At 35.2% G+C, this 20,062-nt stretch overlaps 2 protein-coding genes across 5 annotated transcripts in view; both read right to left on the bottom strand.

Annotated features, from left to right (window-relative positions):
• Positions 1–8,141, bottom strand: part of LOC101254331 (callose synthase 2) — a 30,743-nt gene extending 22,602 nt beyond the window's left edge. Inside the window, exons 1-10 of one of the 4 annotated variants that reach the window (XM_026031249.2) lie at positions 7,472–8,141; positions 7,026–7,260; positions 6,307–6,407; positions 5,476–5,597; positions 5,288–5,381; positions 5,035–5,145; positions 4,835–4,951; positions 4,636–4,728; positions 4,454–4,545; positions 658–784 (exon numbers count right to left, since the gene is read on the bottom strand). In XM_026031249.2, the coding sequence (XP_025887034.2) occupies positions 658–784; positions 4,454–4,545; positions 4,636–4,728; positions 4,835–4,951; positions 5,035–5,145; positions 5,288–5,381; positions 5,476–5,597; positions 6,307–6,407; positions 7,026–7,212 (1,044 nt within the window). In that variant the 5' untranslated portion in view covers positions 7,213–7,260; positions 7,472–8,141. Of the gene's footprint in view, positions 1–657; positions 785–4,453; positions 4,546–4,635; positions 4,729–4,834; positions 4,952–5,034; positions 5,146–5,287; positions 5,382–5,475; positions 5,598–6,306; positions 6,408–7,025; positions 7,305–7,471 lie in introns of all 4 variants that reach the window. The other 3 variants (XM_069291663.1, XM_069291664.1, XM_069291669.1) reach the window with 3 other exon arrangements.
• Positions 8,142–10,273: 2,132 nt separating this feature from the next.
• LOC101249011 (citrate synthase, mitochondrial) lies at positions 10,274–19,199 on the bottom strand. Its single transcript, XM_004229294.5, has 20 exons — positions 18,903–19,199; positions 18,620–18,695; positions 18,416–18,478; positions 16,615–16,656; positions 16,247–16,312; positions 16,105–16,170; positions 15,881–15,994; positions 15,443–15,506; positions 15,150–15,232; positions 13,986–14,035; positions 13,832–13,909; positions 13,507–13,635; positions 13,329–13,371; positions 13,046–13,132; positions 12,249–12,350; positions 11,569–11,676; positions 11,436–11,486; positions 10,862–10,935; positions 10,724–10,775; positions 10,274–10,648 (listed from the first exon to the last, which is right to left on the bottom strand). The coding sequence occupies exons 2-20, from the start codon at positions 18,668–18,670 to the stop codon at positions 10,559–10,561; spliced, it is 1,413 nt and encodes a 470-aa protein (XP_004229342.2). The 5' UTR covers positions 18,671–18,695; positions 18,903–19,199; the 3' UTR covers positions 10,274–10,558.
• Between the last annotated feature and the right edge of the window lie 863 nt (positions 19,200–20,062).

Raw genomic sequence — 20,062 nt, 5'->3', positions numbered from 1 at the left:
GTACTGGAAAACCTAAAATGTAAAAGCAGCAGATAGGGTAAACAAGTTTGAAATTAAGCAACATAAGATATATGAAGTCAGTTTCATAAAAGTCAGTTTCATAAATAACAGCTTGACATCTTCTAAGAAAGTACGGAAATTGCACCCATGGAGAAGTATTTTGACATGAAAGATAAAGATATGACAACTGATTCCAAGTCCGGTGCTCCTTTATACGTATATAATGATATGTATACAATATCAACATAAGGGTAAATACATATTTTGTGAGAATCGCTATTAACTTTCAACTAATAAATACTTCTCTAAAATAAGTTAACTGACAGAACTCCCAATTTAGAATTTTTGAACATTCAAATGCCAAGTTCAATAATGATAAAGAGTGTCATTTCTCAAAATGGTAACTTTTCAAAATTAATGAGCAACTCGATCTCTTTTTATTATACACATAGCAACCTTGGATATTCTATTGAGAAAGAGATGATGATTAATTAGATACTTGTCCCAGATGATCCTAAAGAAATTATGATTCAATGTCTCGGAGAAGTAATAACATGATGCACAGATAAATCAAGTTCTAGAACTTAAAAACTTTAACGGAAACTGACACAATCAGGTACAGACAAACACTTAAAGAAACAAACAGTTACTCCATACATGATGATAAATATAGCATAGGCACTCAGGCATGAATCTTAAATTTGCAGCTTCTCCCCATATAAGAAGATAAAGACCCATGTATAGTAATTTACGCTGTTGCACTTCTTGCTGGATAGTTGGCAGCCTGCAAGCAAAAACTGGTAAAATTAGTGAAACTAATAGACTGGATCACTGGACAAAATTTAGAAGTCACAGGCAGAGCTACAGTTTGGAGGATATTTGTCATACCAGTCTCAATTGAGAGAGGAATGACATAAGAAATTCAGATTTTCATCAGAAGAAAAGTATGCATTAAGGTATACTACTAAGTGAGCTCCCAATAAATCTGGTATGACCATAGTCTTTACAAAAACAAAATTGATCTAACTTAAACACCAAACTCGGCCTTGTCTCCTAGAGTTGGCCATCTCCACTTGACTTTTTATTACCTTTTCATGTTTTCACTTTCCATTAATAATTGGTGTTAATTGATTGCAATTAAAATTACCCAGCCTATTTAAGATTCCTGCTTGACCACTGTCCATAACAGCATGCCAGTAGACTATAATACTTGCAACCAAGTTGCTTGGGCTCGGGCTCGGGTGTTCAATGCGGGTGTGGATCTAGAGGTCAGATCATTCATTATCTAAATTTTAAGATTCAAGGGTACGAATACCGGTGCGGCCGTGTGGGGATTTGGCTAAATATAATTCAAATATCTAAAAGGGTTATATGTCATATTATGCGATATTATGTGGAAAACTTACAAGGTATTTTGAATAGAAAATATTGATCAAGAGGAGAATACCATAAGTAGATAAAAGGTGGGTTTTCCATTTTCTATAGTCCGAGCTTATAGAAATCATACGTGTTTGTCCCAAAATACTCTGTTGATTTTGGTTAAAAAAAACAAATTCGGTTAACCAAATTAGGTATGGATACGACACCTAGGCCATTTGAACACGGGTGCGGCACCAAAAGTGAAGAGTCCCAGCAACTTAGCTTGCAACTGCATGACTTGACAATTAATGTGAGAAATAATGGAGAAAATATTATTGAATTGCACATCTAAATTGTTACATGAAGACCCTATTTATAGACACTACATTGGAAACCTTTTCCAACTAGAATTCCTATTCTTATTCCTATTCTAATTCCTATTCTAAGTAAGAAATACTTATTCCTATTCTAACACTCCCCCTCAAGATGGTGCATACAAATTATATGCACCTAGCTTGTTACAGATGTAATTAATACGAGAACATGTGAAAGACTTAGTGAACATATCTGCAAGCTGATCATTTGACTTCACAGATTTTGTAACAATATCTCCTGAGAGTATCTTTTCTCTGACAAAGTGATAGTCAATCTCAATATGCTTAGTTCTTTCATGAAACACTGGATTTGATGCGATATGAAGAAGCGCTTGATTATCACACAAAAGTTCCATCTGATCAATTTTGCCAAATTTTAGTTCTCCCATTAACTGTTTGAGCCAAACTAACTCACAAGTTGTTGTCGCCATTGCTCGATATTCTGATTCTGCACTAGATCGAGCAACCACATTTGTTTCTTACTCTTCCAAAACACCAAATTACCTCCAACAAAAACACAATATTCGAATGTCGAACGTCTGTCAAAGGGTGATCCTGCCCAATCAGCGTCTGTATATCCAATGATATGCTCATGACCTTGATCCTCAAAGAGTAGTCCTTTGTCGGGGGCTGACTTTATATATCGAAGAATACGAACAACTGCATCCCAATGACTATCACAAGGGGAAGTCATAAACTGACTTACAACACTCACGGGAAAAGAGATGTCTGGTGTAGTCACTATGAGATAATTCAACTTTCCAACAAGTCGTCTATACCTTTCAGGATCACTAAGTGGCTCCCCCTGTTCGGAAGAAGTTTAACATTCGGATCCATCGGAGTGTCAATAGGTCTACATCCCATTATTCCTGTCTCCTCAAGAATGTCTAAGACATACTTGCGTTGAGAGATAACAATGTCTGATCTAGATAGAGCAACCTCAATACCTAGAAAATACTTCAATCTGCCAAGGTCTTTAGTCTGAAAGTGCTTAAAAAGATGTTGCTTTAAATTGGTGATACCATCTTGATCATTACCGGTGATAACAATATCATCAACATAAACAACCAAATAGATAAATCAACCTGGTGCAGAATGTCGATAAAACACAGAGTGATCAGCTCCACTACGAGTCATGCCAAACTCCTGAATTACTGTGCTGAACTTCCCAAACCAAGCTCGAGGAGACTATTTCAGACCATAGAGTGACCTACGCAATCGACATACAAGGCTACTAGACTCTCCCTGAGCAACAAAACCAGGTGGTTGCTCCATATAGACTTCTTCCTCAATATCACCATGCAGAAAAAAATTCTCTGTCCAACTGATAAAGAGACCAATGACAAACAGCAACCATAAATAGAAAAAGACGAACAGATGCTATTTTGGCCACAAAAGCGAAAGTGTCACTATAATCTAGCCCAAATATCTGAGTATACCCTTTGGCGACAAGGCGAGCCTTAAGTCGATCAACCTGACCATCTATACCAATTTTGACTGCATAAACCCAACGACAACCAACAGTGGATTTACCTGCAGGAAGGGAGACAAGCTCCCAAGTACCACTCTTATGTAAAGCAGACATCTCATCAACCATAGTTTGCCTCCATCCAGAATGAGAAAGTATTTCACATGTAGTCTTAGGAATGGAAACGGAGGACAAAGACAACACAAACGCATAATGGGGTGGTGATAGACGGTGATAACTTAAGAAGGTATAATGCGGGTTAGTATTTCGAGTAGATCGTATACCTTTTTGAAGTGCAAACGGTGGCCTAAGTAGAGGCAAGTCCGCAGTAGGAGCAGGGTATGGCGCATGTCATGAATCATCTGGGACTAGGGTTGGACGTGGACGGCGATGATAAGTTAGTAGTGATGGCACTGCAACTGGAGATGTAGACGTAACTATAGATCCCTCAAAGGTTGGCACAGGTAAAACTTGAGGTGTAGGTAAGACCATAGAGACATCAGTATGATCAGTAGATGTATAGTAAGGCTGAGACTCAAAATAACATCAGCGGACATAAGGTATCGATAAAGATCATGTGAATAACAACGATACCCTTTTTGAACTCTAGAGTAACCAAGAAAGACACATTTGAGGGCACAAGGAGCTAATTTATCTTTTCCTGGGGGCTAAATTATGAACAAAGCATGCGCTCCCAAAGACATGAGGGGGTTAGGATAGAGATGTGACTGAGGAAACAGTTTGGAATGTGGAACCTGATTCTGAATAGAAGAAGAGGGCATTCTGTTAATTAAATAACAAGCGGAAAGGACTGCATCGCCCCAAAAACTCAGCGGAAAATGGGATTCAATGAGGAGAGTGCGAGCAGTCTCTATGAGATGCCTATTATTTCTTTCTGCGACACCATTTTGTTGAGGAGTGTATGGACAAGATGTTTGGTGAATAAAAAATGATGAAATCAGTCCCAAACGTCACCGGAAACGTCACCAAAAATTGAATTGTTTGTTTCTCACCAATGCTCTGACACCATGTGAGAAATAATGGAGAAAATAATATTGAATTGCGCATCTAAATTGTTACATGATGACCCTATTTATAGACACTACATTGGAAACTTTTTCCAACTAGAATTCCTATTTTTATTCCTATTCTAAGTAAGAAATATTTATTCCTATTCTAACAATTAACAGAGCTGCCAGTACTAGTAAACAACTCAATATGAACTGATTGATAAAAAAGGAGATCAGCTCACCAAAGACTGCTCTTGCGACCAAGATACTTGCACCATTTTTTGTAGTTTTTGAAAAGTTTCTTCATAACATCAGTAAGTGCCAGGTCATCCAGCTAGTGAGAGTGATGTAGATGTCAACGTCAAAAACAAAAACAAAGAGATAAAAAGTGCAATTTGATGTGAAATGGATGACAAAGAATAACCTTTGGTTGTTGATCAAGCTTTGGAAATTGTCGGATGTGGACATTAGCCAACAACAGAATCAGATGCTCCCGCTGATTCGCCACATTATCTTTCTGCTTGTCAATTCCAATTACAAAATAACATTGTGAAACACAGAAACTCATACTGTTTACATAACTCATCTGGTGTGTGTTCCCAGAATATCATAGAAAACTGCACCTGAAAACCAAACATAGCTTGAAGCCAGTCCAGAATATCTTCATCAACTTTCTTCTTATGGTTTTTTGGCCATGGAAGACCTCTTGTATTGCGAAGAGCAGTGACAGTAGCTTGAATCTACGAAAAATGTAAGAAAAGCATATGAAAGAAGCATCATCAAAGTAAAGTCTAGAAAACACGAAAAGGGACTAGAACCCAACCTCAGGATATCTCATAATTGCTTGATTTGAACTATCAGGATCAAGTGGAAGTATATTATATGGAACTAGTATCTCAGTCTTCTCGGCAACCTTTGTATGAGCTTCCAAAATCTACATGTGAAATGCATATAAAGTAGAGGATAAGCCAGGAATCTAGACAAGGAGCTGAGGCATCAAAGAGGTAATTGGGAGCCCTATATACCTATAGCAACTTGGATATATTAGAAAAACATATTTGAAAAATCTAGCCAACCTCGTCAGACACTTCCACAGCTTCTGTCAGGTTAACAGCTTTCAAGACCTCAAAAAGCACAGCAGCTGTTTGGTATGCTTTTGTAAGTCGTGCGCTAAAAGAAAGCACACAGAGAAACATCCACAAAGAATCAGCATGAAGAAAATCTAACAGCAAAATAAAATAGGCAGCCTCAGTATTGAATATACCGATCAGCTTTATCAGCAGCATTCTGCAAAGCCTGAATATACTTCCTATAGTAATGCTGGTAGAAACTCTGCATTTCACGAGCATCACTTTTTGTCCTTCCAGCTAGGGTCGTCTCATTTTCCTGCAAAAATGTGAAAATAAACAAAGTTCCTCAATGTACACACTGATATTTTAGAACCCCTAAAAGTGATGGAAGCACAGAAAAAATAGGGTACCAACTGGGTAAGACTGAAGCCAAATAAACCCCAAAAATACTGGATCAAAGATTTTAGTGGACAACCCAATTGTTCATGTTTAAGACTGAAGTTTGGATGATAGCATGAGCAGATGTCCAATGATCACCCCACTGAATCAACTATGTAGACAGTTTCTAGATTAAATATTTGTCGCGAGTAACCTTAGGCTAAACACTTGCAGCTTCTCATGGCTTTCAATATCTCTTCTTCCTCACTGTCACCCCTTCTCAATCTTCTTTTAATCTACCTATTCCTTCAACTATAACTTCTGTTAAATGTGTTGTACCTATTGAACGTGACTACATTATATACCACACATGGAATAAGGTTTTCTTGATCATCTGGAAAAGCCAAGGAAGATTGCTCCATTTTGTGTTCACATATGGTTCTACTAATATGCTTATGTGCTACTGACTTTGCATTTGAAGACTGCTATCTCTCCACTTTTTCCCTCCATATAGTATAAGAATAAATCTTCACAGAAATCTAAATCACACCAATATGATTGAGTAATACCGGCAGACAAAAGATATTAATTTGAATAAACATATACCATGGCAAGCATATCAATAGTGGTGGTATAAAACAGTTTACCTTTTCTAACCGTTGAAGAAGGGAAGTTTTGAACTGGCGAACTCCACGTCCACTTGATGTTGGATCTAACCTGTGAGCTTTTTCAAAGGCATAGAATCGACCTGATTTGATTGCAGGAGACAAACTGCATCAGGTAGTTGCACAATATGCAGGGTATCATTTCCTTCACCACTACTAAAAGCAAAGGAAAGAGGATCTTTGGTTGCATTGGAGGGTAAAGGCATCCTAAAGATGCTAATTACTGAGCAGAAGCGTTATGTTGATTGAAGAAAGAAGATAACTAACTATTAGCTTGACCATCAATTGATCATGCAGCCAGGAAATGGAGTAATCCAGTATTTATCATGATATTTAGCTTCAATTATATTATAGTATAGGCAAAATGTTCCTGACTTCCTTTTTAAGCCTATGAGAACAACTTCATCTTAATATATAAAATTAAGTTGTTCAACCAACTTGTCACCACTACCACATCTCTCACAGTTGCTCACAAAAGGAGCAGAGTGAAAAGACAGCATAAATTTGTAAAAACACAATACAGAGCACCTCCATTGACTCAAGTTTCTGTAGTCTGCTTGGCCATACATACATTTCAAACTACATGCCAAATTCTAACATATTTTAGGAGCAAAATTTTGACAAATATACTTGATAAATAAATATGAGCAAAAATCTAAGTTCATGTTCTTCAGCACCAAAAGTTGGCAGGTATCACTTACATAGATAAGCTACCCTGGGATTGCTGGGCTCGACCTCATTGGCAACACGAAGAATGGGTGCAATTTCACTTAGAGATGATGGTACTACTTCACTGTCCATCATTGACTCCCCTAAATTACCAGCAGTCTGCGTCCGCAGAATACGCCTCTGCGGCTGCAGATCAGATCCCTTCCTCTGGTAAGCCATTTTACTTTGAGCCCTCAAAGCTCAATTGCAACTTCCTCTTAACTTTACCTGTCAAAAAGATATTGAAAAGACTGTGCTGAGCAGCAACCACCCTACATAACAAAAAGATAGTGACCCCATCCATAACATAGAAACCCCTTAACCATTACTGAAAACAATGAGAATGAGAACAAAGGCACCTACTTGATTACATATTTTGGCATTCAAGAAACAAGTGAAAAATCAAATTTCAGAAGAAAAGGAAAACCAGTAAACATACCAAAATACCTCACGTACAGTCCTACACTTCACTGCTGTTTCTTGATAAACCACAGCAACTCCATAATCCTCCTTTCTCGTTAACTATATCAAGACAAACCCAAATTTCCAAGAAACCAGCATAGCAAGAAAAGAAAAACCAATTCAAGAACCCCAAACAACAAAATTCCGAAACTTCAAGAAATTCTCAAAACCCTTAACTAACTTCTTGAATATCATAAAAAGACAACTTTTTTCGTGATCAAAACAAAAAAAAAAAAGAATCACTAACTTTATTCCGAAACTTCATTATTCTTACTTTCTTGAACAGTTAATCAAACAGGACAAAGAACAGAGCACTTTCTTGAAAAGGGTGTTTCAAGAAGATGAAAATTTTGCCGGATTTTAAGCAGAGTGAAGAGAAAAGTGACTTATCATGATACCGAGAAATGAAATTCTTGTAACTCCGCACCAATAGAAGACAAATAATGTTTATACAGTAGTAAATTAGTTTCTGTGGTGAGTGTTGGAAGTGTTACTACAAAGCAGAAGAAAGACAGTGACACATGAAAAGAGAGAGACAGTGGTAGGGTGATCTTCACTCACAAGATAAGAGCTGCCCAACAGATACTGTGTTAAGAAAAAAAAAAAAAAGGAAAACATCAACGCGGTTATTTATTAATCAGAGACATAGAGAGGTCCTTTGGTCCGACATATTTGTACAATAATAATTCAAGTGGGCATATTTGTTTTTCTTCCCATACTTTATTCCATATTTTTATCGAGGTCTCAACTGATTCAGATTTATTTTAAAAAATATTTTTTAACATAATTTATCTTTGTATCAAGAGTTTAAACTTAAATCTTTGATTAAAGTGGAATATATCTTTATTCTATCTCATTTTTTATTGATTTTCGATAAATATAGTATTACACATCGTCTCTCTCTACATTTCCATTCAAAAAAAAAAATGCAAGATATTAAAACCTGAAGGTTTATTATGCAGTCAATCTTTTAAACTTGTCACAATATTTTATTTAGGTATTCAAACTAAATATGGTGTAATGGAACATCTTAGTATCTAATAAAATGTTCCAATTAGACATTTTATGTTCAATTTCCTCTCTCTCTTTTTTTGCATATGTTTTTTTTTATCTATTAGATAATTCAACATTTGTGTCGATAAGCCGCAAAACATCATGTGTTAATGCGCATATTTAAGAGATGATATATTTTATATCATTAACTTAATTACTAAATAGACAGAAAAAACAAGTGCAGAAATTTTTACTAAATTTTAAATAGAAAATATATAATTGAATCAATTTATTTAAGAATAGGGATTCAATTAGAATATAAGTTCGAATCTAAATGAAATATGTTGATAAATTTTAATATAACTTAGAGAAATTTTATACATTTAAGGGTTAATTACATTCTATTCCGTAAGTTTTCCAAAATAGAAAAATTCTGATTTTTTCAATGTTCTCGAATACATTGCAAATGATACATTACTTTATGAGGGATGTATTTGAGAGGAATTTTTTATAATTCTTTAAAATGATAAAAACTTTTAAAAATTATGATATTTTAAATTGCGTACGTATGTAATTTTTATTAAATTAAAATAGCTAGCTATGTATTAAACCAAAATTAAATCCAATTTCTATCGTACCAACCAATCTTTATGTCCAGCCAAACCAAAATCAGGGCCCACATCTCCAATAATCAAAACATAATCACTCGACTAGATGAGTCATTCTATCAATTATTATTTTGTGTTTGTTGAAGTCAATGCCGTTTGTCATTTATAATTAACTCTTTTAGTGAAATAGTACGATAGTATTTTTATCATAATTTTTGTGATACTATTTTAATACACACTGAGTTTTCTAGAAAAATAAAACTTGAATCTTATGCTAAACTGTTCATTCACATTTGTATAATTACAAATGATATGAGAATTTAATATTAATTTTTTTATAAATATAAAATTTATTTATTTCTTTTTGAATTAAAAGAATCACATGAATTGAGATAGAAAAAATATAGTACAAATTAAATTTGTCACTTTTGTGGTGATTCAACCATGGCTTTTTGAGTCTTTCTGAGTCAATTAGATGTGAATGCATTGACAATTCTTTATTTGGAGTAATTTCATAGAACTCCTGGGCTTCACCAAGAAATTTCAGGGACGTACTTTATTGGGAAAGGGAAAAAGAAGAGAACATCTGGTCCACGCAAAATATTAAAACAAGTTGATAGTTAGTTCTCTCCAAGAAAAAGAAAATGACACTGAATTATTTTATTTAGGAAAATATGACTAAAAAAACTACTACTAACTTGCACGTCAATTTATTCACTACTTATCCTGAAGATTTCAACACGATATGTTTTTTAAAAGACTCATAAAGTGATGGCATTGGATTAGCAATACCTAAATTAGATTACGGCCATTTTTGAGTGGATATGGAAAAGGTTATAGTGATACTTTAGATAGGTAAACATACCATCAATAATTTATCTAGTTTGTTTTAAGCATAAACACATAATAAATAGTGGTAATTTAGATAGGTAAAGAGAATACTGAGTAATTGAGGTATAAATTTGCAAAAGAAACAAAAAGTTGAAGGTGGCACACAAAGGAATAGGAAGAAATACGCCTAGCTAGCCATAGCAGATGCAGTTCATAATATCATCAGGTATTGGAATTGCAAACATGCGACTGTAAGAACTAGCAAATTTAAGAAACTACACAATTGTAGTTTATTGCGGGAATCAACGGATTACTAAGTTTCAAGCAAAAGGAACTCATCACAAGTCTAATGGCAACCAAGAATGCGATTAATAGCATTGACCTATTATTTTTACATGCTGGATCAGCGTGTGAGGAATTCGGAATGAAGAAAAATGAATCCACTACACTAAGTTCAAAATTCAGGGACAAGGCTCGAGAAACCATACAATTCACACAAATTCAGTGAAGTTTGAACTGAAGTCGTTAACCATGCTACGACCTATCTTGTCCCCAATAAAGGAGTGCTTTGCCAAGCAATTATTCATAAAGATTATACATTGTGTTTTATGCTCGCCGAGATTTCAAACAATTCAAGCTTTCTTGCACTGCTTCTCAAGCCACTCCATGGTGACACTCTTTGGCCTCTCTAGCGGCAATCCAAGAGCTCGGTCCCAAATTAGCTGTAAAGATGGAAGTATTAGTAGACAGAAAGACTAGAGAAAGCACCACTAAAAAATAACCAGAGTGGAAAGTACCTGAGAACAAATGCCAAGAGCTCTTGATACGCCAAAGAGGACAGTATAATATCTGTACGAGAAAAGATCCAAGGAAGAAATCAGTTTTTTTTATCCATTCTCATAGTCAATTCTATGAGCAATATGAATCTGTCATACCTTGCTTCAGTTAAACCATAATAGTTCAACAACACACCACTATGGGCATCAACATTTGGCCAAGGGTTTTTAACCTGCAAAAAATTCCCCAGTCAATGAACAAAAGCATTCTGCCTACAGAGACATGATATGCCAAATGTATAGCAGCTCAGAATGAGCATCAACAAAAGAAGACAACCTCTTATGGGATGATCAGAAAACAAAGCATAATTAGAGTTCATGGAAGTTCCATATGAAATAAGAAGGCTGAGGAAAAATCTGAGAGATCATATAATGATTCTGAGAGAATCAGAATGACTACTGAGATTAGGGGAAAATCTTACATACAATTGATAAGGTACCAATGCCTCACACAATCCCATTTTCAACCGACAGACATGCGTAAAAAGAGATAATTACCTGACAACCTGAAAGATGCACTTAAGCTCTTCCAAAATCTTAATCCATATTTTAAGTAAAACTTGAATACCGACCCCTTCCTCCAAATGAGAAAAAAAAAGACGTACAAACAATCATGCTAAACTGCTATTACAGGCTAAAGCAATATCAGTAACAATGTAAATGAAAGATTTACTTTGCCAAGTTCTGTAAGAACAGGAGGAACAACTTCGTAGAGTTTTGAAACCTGCAAGAACGAAAAGCCAAGATCAAACACATTGAATCAAGGAGTATCATCAATGTACAGCTTCAGGCTTCTAAGAACTCACCAGTTGAAACAGTGGATCTTTGGGCAAATGCTTCATAGCGAACTCTCTCTGGCATGTATATCTTGGATCAGTCTTTCGCAGAACTCCATGTCCAAAACCAGGGACAACCTGCAATTTGAGAATGACAGCATTTCAAGCTCGGCAATATGGGATCGTGACTATAAAGTTCTCTATCATCTACTCAACCAACATCTAAACTCCCAGAAAGAGGGGGAGAGAGAGAGACAAACAAACAGAGGCGGAGAAAGACACTACGCTGAACATATATACATACATACACGTGTAATATATATACATACAACGCAAACACACACATATATAGCAAGAGAGAGAGAGAGAATAACTTTTTAAAAGACTCAATACTCAACATTAAGATATGAAGAATAAAAGCTTAAAAACAAGGTTTTGTTTGAGACAAAGTCAAGTACCAAATATCATTTGAGGAGTAAAGTTCAGTAACCCTGATGAGAAGAGCAGCCGGCGAGACAAATAGAATGTGATAATCATTTGAAATTTTGAAGACTGTATGAAATATAAAAATGACGTTGACGGAGAATGAACTCTTTCAACCTTAGTAACATGTGATGGCAAGTCAAACTTTTCATCTAAAGTGAGCTCCAATTGGTTGAAAAATAAAATTAGCAGAGTCACATAGAAATAGCAGAGAACGTAAGTACTACCTTGCCACTGTTCAATGTTTTCCAAACGTAGTCTTTCAACTGCTCTTTGGAAATGTTCTCCCCACATTCTTCTACAACAGATTTTATCCATAGCAAAACTTCCTGATGGCAAAGCAGAAAGTGGCAGCTGGGTAAACTTAAATCATTCAGCAGATACAGCATGAATATATAATTAATAATACACTAAAACTATATCTAATCAACTGCTGTTTGCTGGAAATTTCTGAATTTGATAGAAGCAGACAAAAAGACATACCATCTGGACTGATGAAACATTTGTCATTGTGTAACATAGGTAACAGAAACAAACATAATCTTTAAATGAGGGAGGAAAGATTACTTAAATTATTGGACCATATGATAAATGAATGGATTTATTTGGACGAGTAAATAAATTTACTAAACAGCTGGCAAATAAGCAGAAATTTTCCATCAAATTATAGATACCGTTTTGGTTTTTTATTCATATTGTAGATGAAAAATTGTTAATTGAGGCATATGGTGCAGCACCAACAATGGCATGTTAATTGTGAAGAATATTAGTTAGAGAATAGAGCTTGTTTATCTTAGTAACTAAAAGTTTTGACTTCCAGGCTCATTGAAATTTCACATATCTTTTTCCAACTTAAATCGCACATCATTTCGTTTCAGATTCTCACCTCTCCATTTATTTGAGCCTTGGGCAACGGGGATGAATATTAATACACAGATGACAATAGAAATTACAGCAAGGGAAATACCTAGTGTGCAATCAAAGCAGTACAGAAGAAACAACAACTGTAAAGCAGACAAAGCACCTGATTGGCTAAACCATGAAGTGGTCCGGCTAAACCATTCAAAGCAGCAGCAAAGGAGAGGTAAGGATCCGACAAAGCACTAGCAACCTGAATTAAAGTACAATTAGTGCTACTGAAAAACCTGACCGTAGAATGTTGACTTATGAAAAAACATGGACAAAAACAAGGCTTCAGCTATTGGAAATGCATATTCCCACTTGACAAAGACCTCTATGTTGAGAGTTAAGACCACTAGTAAACACTTAGTTTATCCATAAACCACAGAGTGAGGTAAAGTACGCACCAAGTGACCAGTGTGAGCACTGACATTACCACCTTCATGATCACTGCAACACAACAAAATCAATGCCAACTGGTTATAAAATGCATGCGACTGGAAATCATGGTTGCCAGGAAAGACGTTAAATACTCAGAAAGAGGGTATCATAAAATAGTTATAATAATTCAGGACTCAAATTAACCTGTGTATTGTGACATAGAGCCTCATAAGTTCATGCATTTCAGAGCTACTGAAACCAAGCATGTGAGCAAAATTTGCACCATAATCCAGGGATTCATCCTTAGGTATAGTGTCGCCATTCTTGTACATCCTTCACAAGTGCAAACAAAAGGATCAGTTTGCACAGTTTCAAAGACCAATTTCCATGTAAGCATTAAAAACCAATAACAGAAAGCTACTAAGCAGACAAATCAGATTAGAAAATTATCTTCTTCCAAGTGCAACATATATGTGGATAAAAGAGAATACGAAAATAAGAACTGGTAAACACCATACTATTATCTGACCTGCGATAAACATAAGCAGCAACAAGTGGTACTTGAGCAATCAGATTCATGGAATCCTCATATGTTGGTTCCCAAAACCTAATGACACAACACTGTTAGTGTTTTCCTGGAAATCAAATAACCAGCTTCAAGAGATGACTTTGACAAGGCTTACTTTGATTTGTGAATCCCTTTCTCGTATGCCTTTTGAAATTCACTTTGAACCTACAGAGAAAACAAGGTAGCGAATTGGTGGTTGAAATCACCTAATAAGACTGCAACAGACAAAACCACCCACCATTTTCTTGAGCTAAATACAGATTAGATTCCTTCTATCATCTTTTAATTCCAAGGTTCTCAAAGATCCACAAAACAGTAAGAATATGAATTTCAACCCTCAGAGCTGCTTCATGATGCTATATATCTCTTTCTTTTTTGCTTTTTTTTTTTTTGACAAGGGAAACCCGCAGCAGCTGCTCTTTGGCTGCGCAAAGGGTAATTCTCTCACTTCTATGAAATAGCTCATAAACCACACACGTAAGGTAACCCACACTAGGCAAGCCCAGTGTGACGAGCTCGACCCAGAAGGTGAACCCCTTGCTTCGCCTGGCAAGGGGTTTCGAACTTGAGACCTTCAACATGGAAGTCCCAAGCCCAAACCATTGGGCCACCCCAAAGCACTTAGGAACCATTTAGCCATAGATATGATTTCAAATATTTGAAATAATATTTGGAGATCATTTTGAATAACTCTTCAAACTTGAAATATAGAAATTGAGGTCTGAAAAAAAAAATACATTTTTAGGCTTTTCAAATTCACTCACAAATTTCAACTGTATGTTGATGTCCAATCACAACTTCAACCTCCCAATACCTTTTTCAACTTCAACTCAAAATACAACATTTTTCAAATCTCAACCAAATCATGTCCAAAACACCTACTTAAATCTCCCAAAACTCACTTAAAAGAGATGAAAGTATGATTAGTTCGGTCTTTCACAGGTGGAACAATATCAATGGAAGAAGGGACAAACTATACTTGATTACACGACAAGTCACCCAAAAATTTAGTACATACTAAGTGTCGCTACAGATTCCAAGTTCACCAAGTCAATAGGTCCAGGCGCATCAAATAAAACATTACTGCAGAAGGTTAACCAACTTCACACCCTATATTTTGTTGAGAAGCACCCAAATCGTCTGTTGTGAAGATCGAGTGTTCGTAGTGAAGATCAGAAAGGTCAGAATCAAATCAAAGGATCTACGTTTCATTGTGAATGCATGATATTTTGGAAATTACTTAAAGCAGAAACAGAGAATTAAAAAATTCAAATTTCACCTGAAGAGCCATGACTCCAGTAGCAAACTGGGTCATTGGATGAGCTGTGACTGGTAAGGCATCAATAGTTTTGTATACATGATCTGCAGCAATAAAGTTACGGATAAAACCTCAGAAAAGGAAAAGCATCAAGTGGTGCGATGAATGAATATTTTTAGTAAAATGAATATTATGCAACTAAATTTATAATTAAAAAGGTTCAAATTTAAGGAGTTTAACTATACTGTAGAAGTCATAGACTAGCAGCACTCATAAAAAATGAACAAGAAAATACAATAGGACAACTAACATACCAGGGATAGTAGCCCGACTCCGCAATTCCTGAGACAATGAATTCACTTGCTCTTTTGATGGCACCTTCACAAGAGTATGAGAGAGAAGATAAGTATAGTCTTCAAATCTAAGCATGTATAATAACCACCTCAAGGACTCCTATAGCAATTTTTCTAGACAAATCATACTCAGTTTTGCACACTTGCAATATTATATAACTAGAGTAGGTCCAGCTTCGTGTGATGAGAAAAAGAAATCTACTTGTACAGAAGGGGCAACTCAGTCCAAATTCAGGGCTTAAGAGCTGTTAAATAGAGAATCTTTGAAGTGCCTTAAAAATTCATACTTCGAACTCAATTACAATAAAAACTAGAGCAACATCGTGAAGCAGTTCAAATGGATGTTATTTCAAATTCCCTATGTGATAGGGTAAATTAGGCACTCAAGAACTCACTCACCTTTCCTGTTAAGAGAAGCCAGAGAAGACCTTCAGGCAAGGGCTCACCCCCAGGCTTTGCTGCAGGTAATACCTTTTGGCATTCAGGAATAGACAACCCCCGGAAGCGAATTCCCTGAAAGAATATAGTAAAGGTAATGAATGACGTGACAGCAATCAAGAAATTAATATGATTTTGTGATTGACTTGCATTCATTATAGGATACAGATTAGGCAGAATGTAACCTCATCAGGGTCAAGTAATGAGGTTTCCCACAGTAATCCTGTCATTCCTCTCATTCCACCAAGAACCTTTCAAATTGAAAAAATGTCAATCCAGATTTACAGCATATTCCCAAACTTATGTTTTAACTAAACCTTCTGTTACCATATCAACTGTGATGTTCCCCAATTGAACCTTTCCATATTCTGACTTGATCTTTTTCAGGCGATCCTAATGAAAAAGGAAAATAATCACAAGAATTAGAGAATCAGAATTATACATATATCACATGATAGATGATCTCACATCTCACAACTTTATGAAGTCCCCTCTCAGTGCATACAAAACATGAGAACTTTTTTTTCTATATAGAAAATTTTCATGATAAGAGCGAAAAAACATGTTATGGTTGAAACATTCTCCCGTGTAGTTTAGGGGAAAAGTAGAAACTGTGAAGTAAAGCCCCAGTATACACAAACTTAAGCTCTGGAATCAAAGGGAACTAAAGCGGTAAGAAATGAATCTACATATACCTGTTGTTCAGGAATCAATTCTTGCAGCTCAGAACGCAGATCCTATATCAAAGAAAATTATTAATTGAATTATATGGGAATATTAAGAAGAAGTGTAAGAAATAATTAAAAAATGAAGGGGTAAAACATTTTGCATTTATCATTTCAAGTTCACAAGTACTTTAAAATTAGACATCGTTTGTATACTCGCCTGCCTAAATAATTTGTCCTCTGGCGTAGAAAAACAAAATAGCAAAAAAAGGCAGGAGAGGTTCATGTGGAAATTTGTAGGCTGGCTATAACAAATCAAAGTCGAAAAGAAAGAAGGTAAGTAATCAACCACACAATGGCAATTAGCCTAGGTTTTAATGCAAATGTGTATCCTCACTTGTCTATTTTTCTCTGTGGTATAGCAATAAACACGAACAACATGTCGCACAAAATAAAGGACACAGTAATACTTGAGATTTGTGCTTCACTGGACCAGCCAATTTGCAATAATATCAGGTGACATCTGAAAATCCGAGACAAAAAATGCTACACTCTGAGAGCCCTATGACTGTTTACAACCTAGCATGTGCCATCTCCTTCAAGAGTTTGAAGAAAATTAGCTGGCCAAGCATATAATTTAGCTTGTAAACACCAAAAGCATCCTCAAAATTAACTTGCTTACACACTGTCAAGACACAAGACTAGTCAAGTGGCAGATTAACTTGACCCAAGAAGGCCATACCGAAGAAAAAACAGTAATTTCACTATCTTGGGAGTCATTTTGTTAACAAGATGTCAGATCTTAACAGACGCCATAGTATCTCTGCAGTGTTTTCACTGCAAAATCTATCTTTTCATTTAGGATGTTATATAAGCTAGAGCCCAGGTGCTTAATGATGTAGGGATATTAATGTTAAAACACTATGAGACGCTCAAACCGCCATTTCATACACAGATAATGATCAGAAAATCCAGATAATAAAAATGAAAGGAAAAAATAATAACTTCTGAACTATGAAGTAGCAAAAACAAAGCTGGTGGTTTCGCAGTAACGAACTTCAAAATTCAAAATGATAGTCTACTTCGTAAATGGTTATGGAGATCGAGATTCATAATGCAGGATCAAGCGCTGGGGAGAAAACTCATAGAAACCAAGTTTGGGATTCTCAATCAATGCATAACAAAGTCCCCATCTAACTCTTGTGGATTCTATGTACGGAAAACAATCAGGTCACATAGAGAGGATTTCTGGGCGATGCCTATTTTCTGTTGGGAGACAGAAAATAAGCTTTTGGCATGATGCTTGGTGGGTCATCTCCCTCTCAATCAACAATTTCGAAACTCTTTTCATGAACTTGCAATCAGGCAGCTTTTGTACTGATTGGGAATTCAACTGAGTCTGCATATTGGTATAAAAGATAGGATCCCTGTCCATCTGTCCTACTAAACAAGACTGCCTATGCTGGAAAGGTACAAAAGTGGATTTTTTTCCTGTGAAGTCATGCTACTCCATCCTTCAGGACAACCCTATCACAGGCACATTTTGGTCTTGGAAACACATTTGAAGAAGCTGTGCACCAAATAAAATCCTACCTCGAATTTTCATATTCTAACATCATTAATGTTAACTGCTTCAGTAGAAAAAACACAATAACACCTATGACCTTCCGATATCAAGTCACTCCACAACAAGCAATGATTGGACATTCAAAATATTAATTATTTTAAAAATCAACTGATGCAAACTAGCTTGGTTTTTGAATAATATGTAATCACAAAGCAACCAAAGAGCTTATAAAATTTTTCCGCAGAGGGAGACATTAGAACTTACAAGACCAGAAGAGGTTTGGACTTGAAGCCAGCGCACAGAATTGCTAACATTTGACTGTTGGACCTATATATCAATAATGAATTGAATTTAGATCAGGAATATACATACTTCAATAACAGGAATCCAATTTTTTTTAAAAAAAAAAAAATATTCATCATTAATCCATCACATGAACAACAATTAATTTTTTCCTTTGCAACTCACCGCTCGAGAGCGGAGCTTTGACAGCAACGAAACGCTACGGTAGAACACCATTGCTCGCGAAAATCAAAAAAATTGACTGCATCACAAAGTTAAATTAATCACAAGTATCTATAAATGATTCATCAAGACAATCGCCAGTACAAAATAGTATAAAATTCCATAAAAACGTGCATTTCAAAAAGGTCGAAATAGATCACCAGCTAATATTATCAATAAAATCGCAAAAGCAGATCAACTCGATGAACAGATTCTGGAAATGGCGATTGAAAAGAAGGATGTTTACCTTTTAGCAGTGGGAATAGATCTCAAGTAGGCTGATGGAACGAAAAAGAACTTGCTCCTCTAAAGTCCTGTGCGGTTCGTTTTTATTAGATTGGAGTATCTTTTTTTACACGAAAAAGAAAAAAACTGTTTTTTTGCTTAAAAAGAAAAAAATATATAATTATATAATCCAAGTGCTCTTTTGACTTCAAATATTGAAGGCGTCGAAAAGGCAAAATAAAGCTAAGAAGATTTCCAACAAACTAAAAAAATTCTCTTTAAATATCAAAAGCAGCTAAAAAAATTTTAAAAAATCATTAGTTGCATTAAATGTAAATTTTAAGTAATAACTTTCTCTTGATTATTTTATTTTTTTTGAGCCAAAACAAAGCATACCTACTGCATTGTGAAAATTAAATTAAAAAATAAATGATGAATAATGCAAAAATAATGTGTGTTTTTAGGCTGCGGGTTAGCCGCCAGAATAGCACTACATTGTGACTTTTGGATGTCCCCATCCGACAAAGAATTATGACTTTTCATTTTTCAATAATCAATTCTCTCATTTGAAAGTTTTTAATTAATCAAAGCACGACCGGTGCGGCTGTGCCAAACTTATCATGGGTATTTCATATTTCATGAAATTCTCTTTTATGCTAGACACATTCTCCTATTATTATTATTATTATTATTATTATTATTATTATTATGACAAAGTAAGAGAATTCAAATAGTAGAAATAGATAAAAGGAGTAATAGATAGATAGGGTAGATAAATATTAGTTGAAACTTATAAATAATGGGTATTTTTTTATAAAAGATAAAGTTTAGATAATTTTAAAAAAAAATTAAATTCTAAATACTTGTCCGTTTGGCCATAAATTTTCCAAATAATATTTGGGAAAAATTTGGCAAATAATGTTTGTCCATACAATTTGTCATTATTTGGCAAATATTTTTGGCAAATATCCCAAATTTCCAAATACTAGTTTTTTCTAGTATTTGGGCCAAATATCATTATTTGGGATATTTTAAAAATTAAAATTTTACCCCAATCTTTTATCTTTTACAAAAACACCCTCTCTAGTATTTGTTTGCCTTGTATTACATCATTTTTTACGTAAACACCAAAATAGTGATGAAATATTTAGTGAATATTAAATAATGATATGATTGTTGATT

This window comes from Solanum lycopersicum, chromosome 1, assembly GCF_036512215.1.
Source record: "Solanum lycopersicum chromosome 1, SLM_r2.1".
NCBI lineage: Eukaryota > Viridiplantae > Streptophyta > Magnoliopsida > Solanales > Solanaceae > Solanum > Solanum lycopersicum.
This window is presented reverse-complemented; position numbering and strand designations above follow the sequence as displayed.

Coding starts and splice junctions, on each gene's coding strand:
- LOC101249011 (XM_004229294.5), bottom strand. CDS start 18,670: ATGGTGTTCTACCGTAGCGTTTCGTTGCTGTCAAAGCTCCGCTCTCGA. Junction 16,171..16,246: donor GGAACATCACAGTTGATATG/GTAACAGAAGGT, acceptor TCAATTTGAAAG/GTTCTTGGTGGAATGAGAGG. Junction 15,233..15,442: donor GAGTCGGGCTACTATCCCTG/GTATGTTAGTTG, acceptor TTATTGCTGCAG/ATCATGTATACAAAACTATT.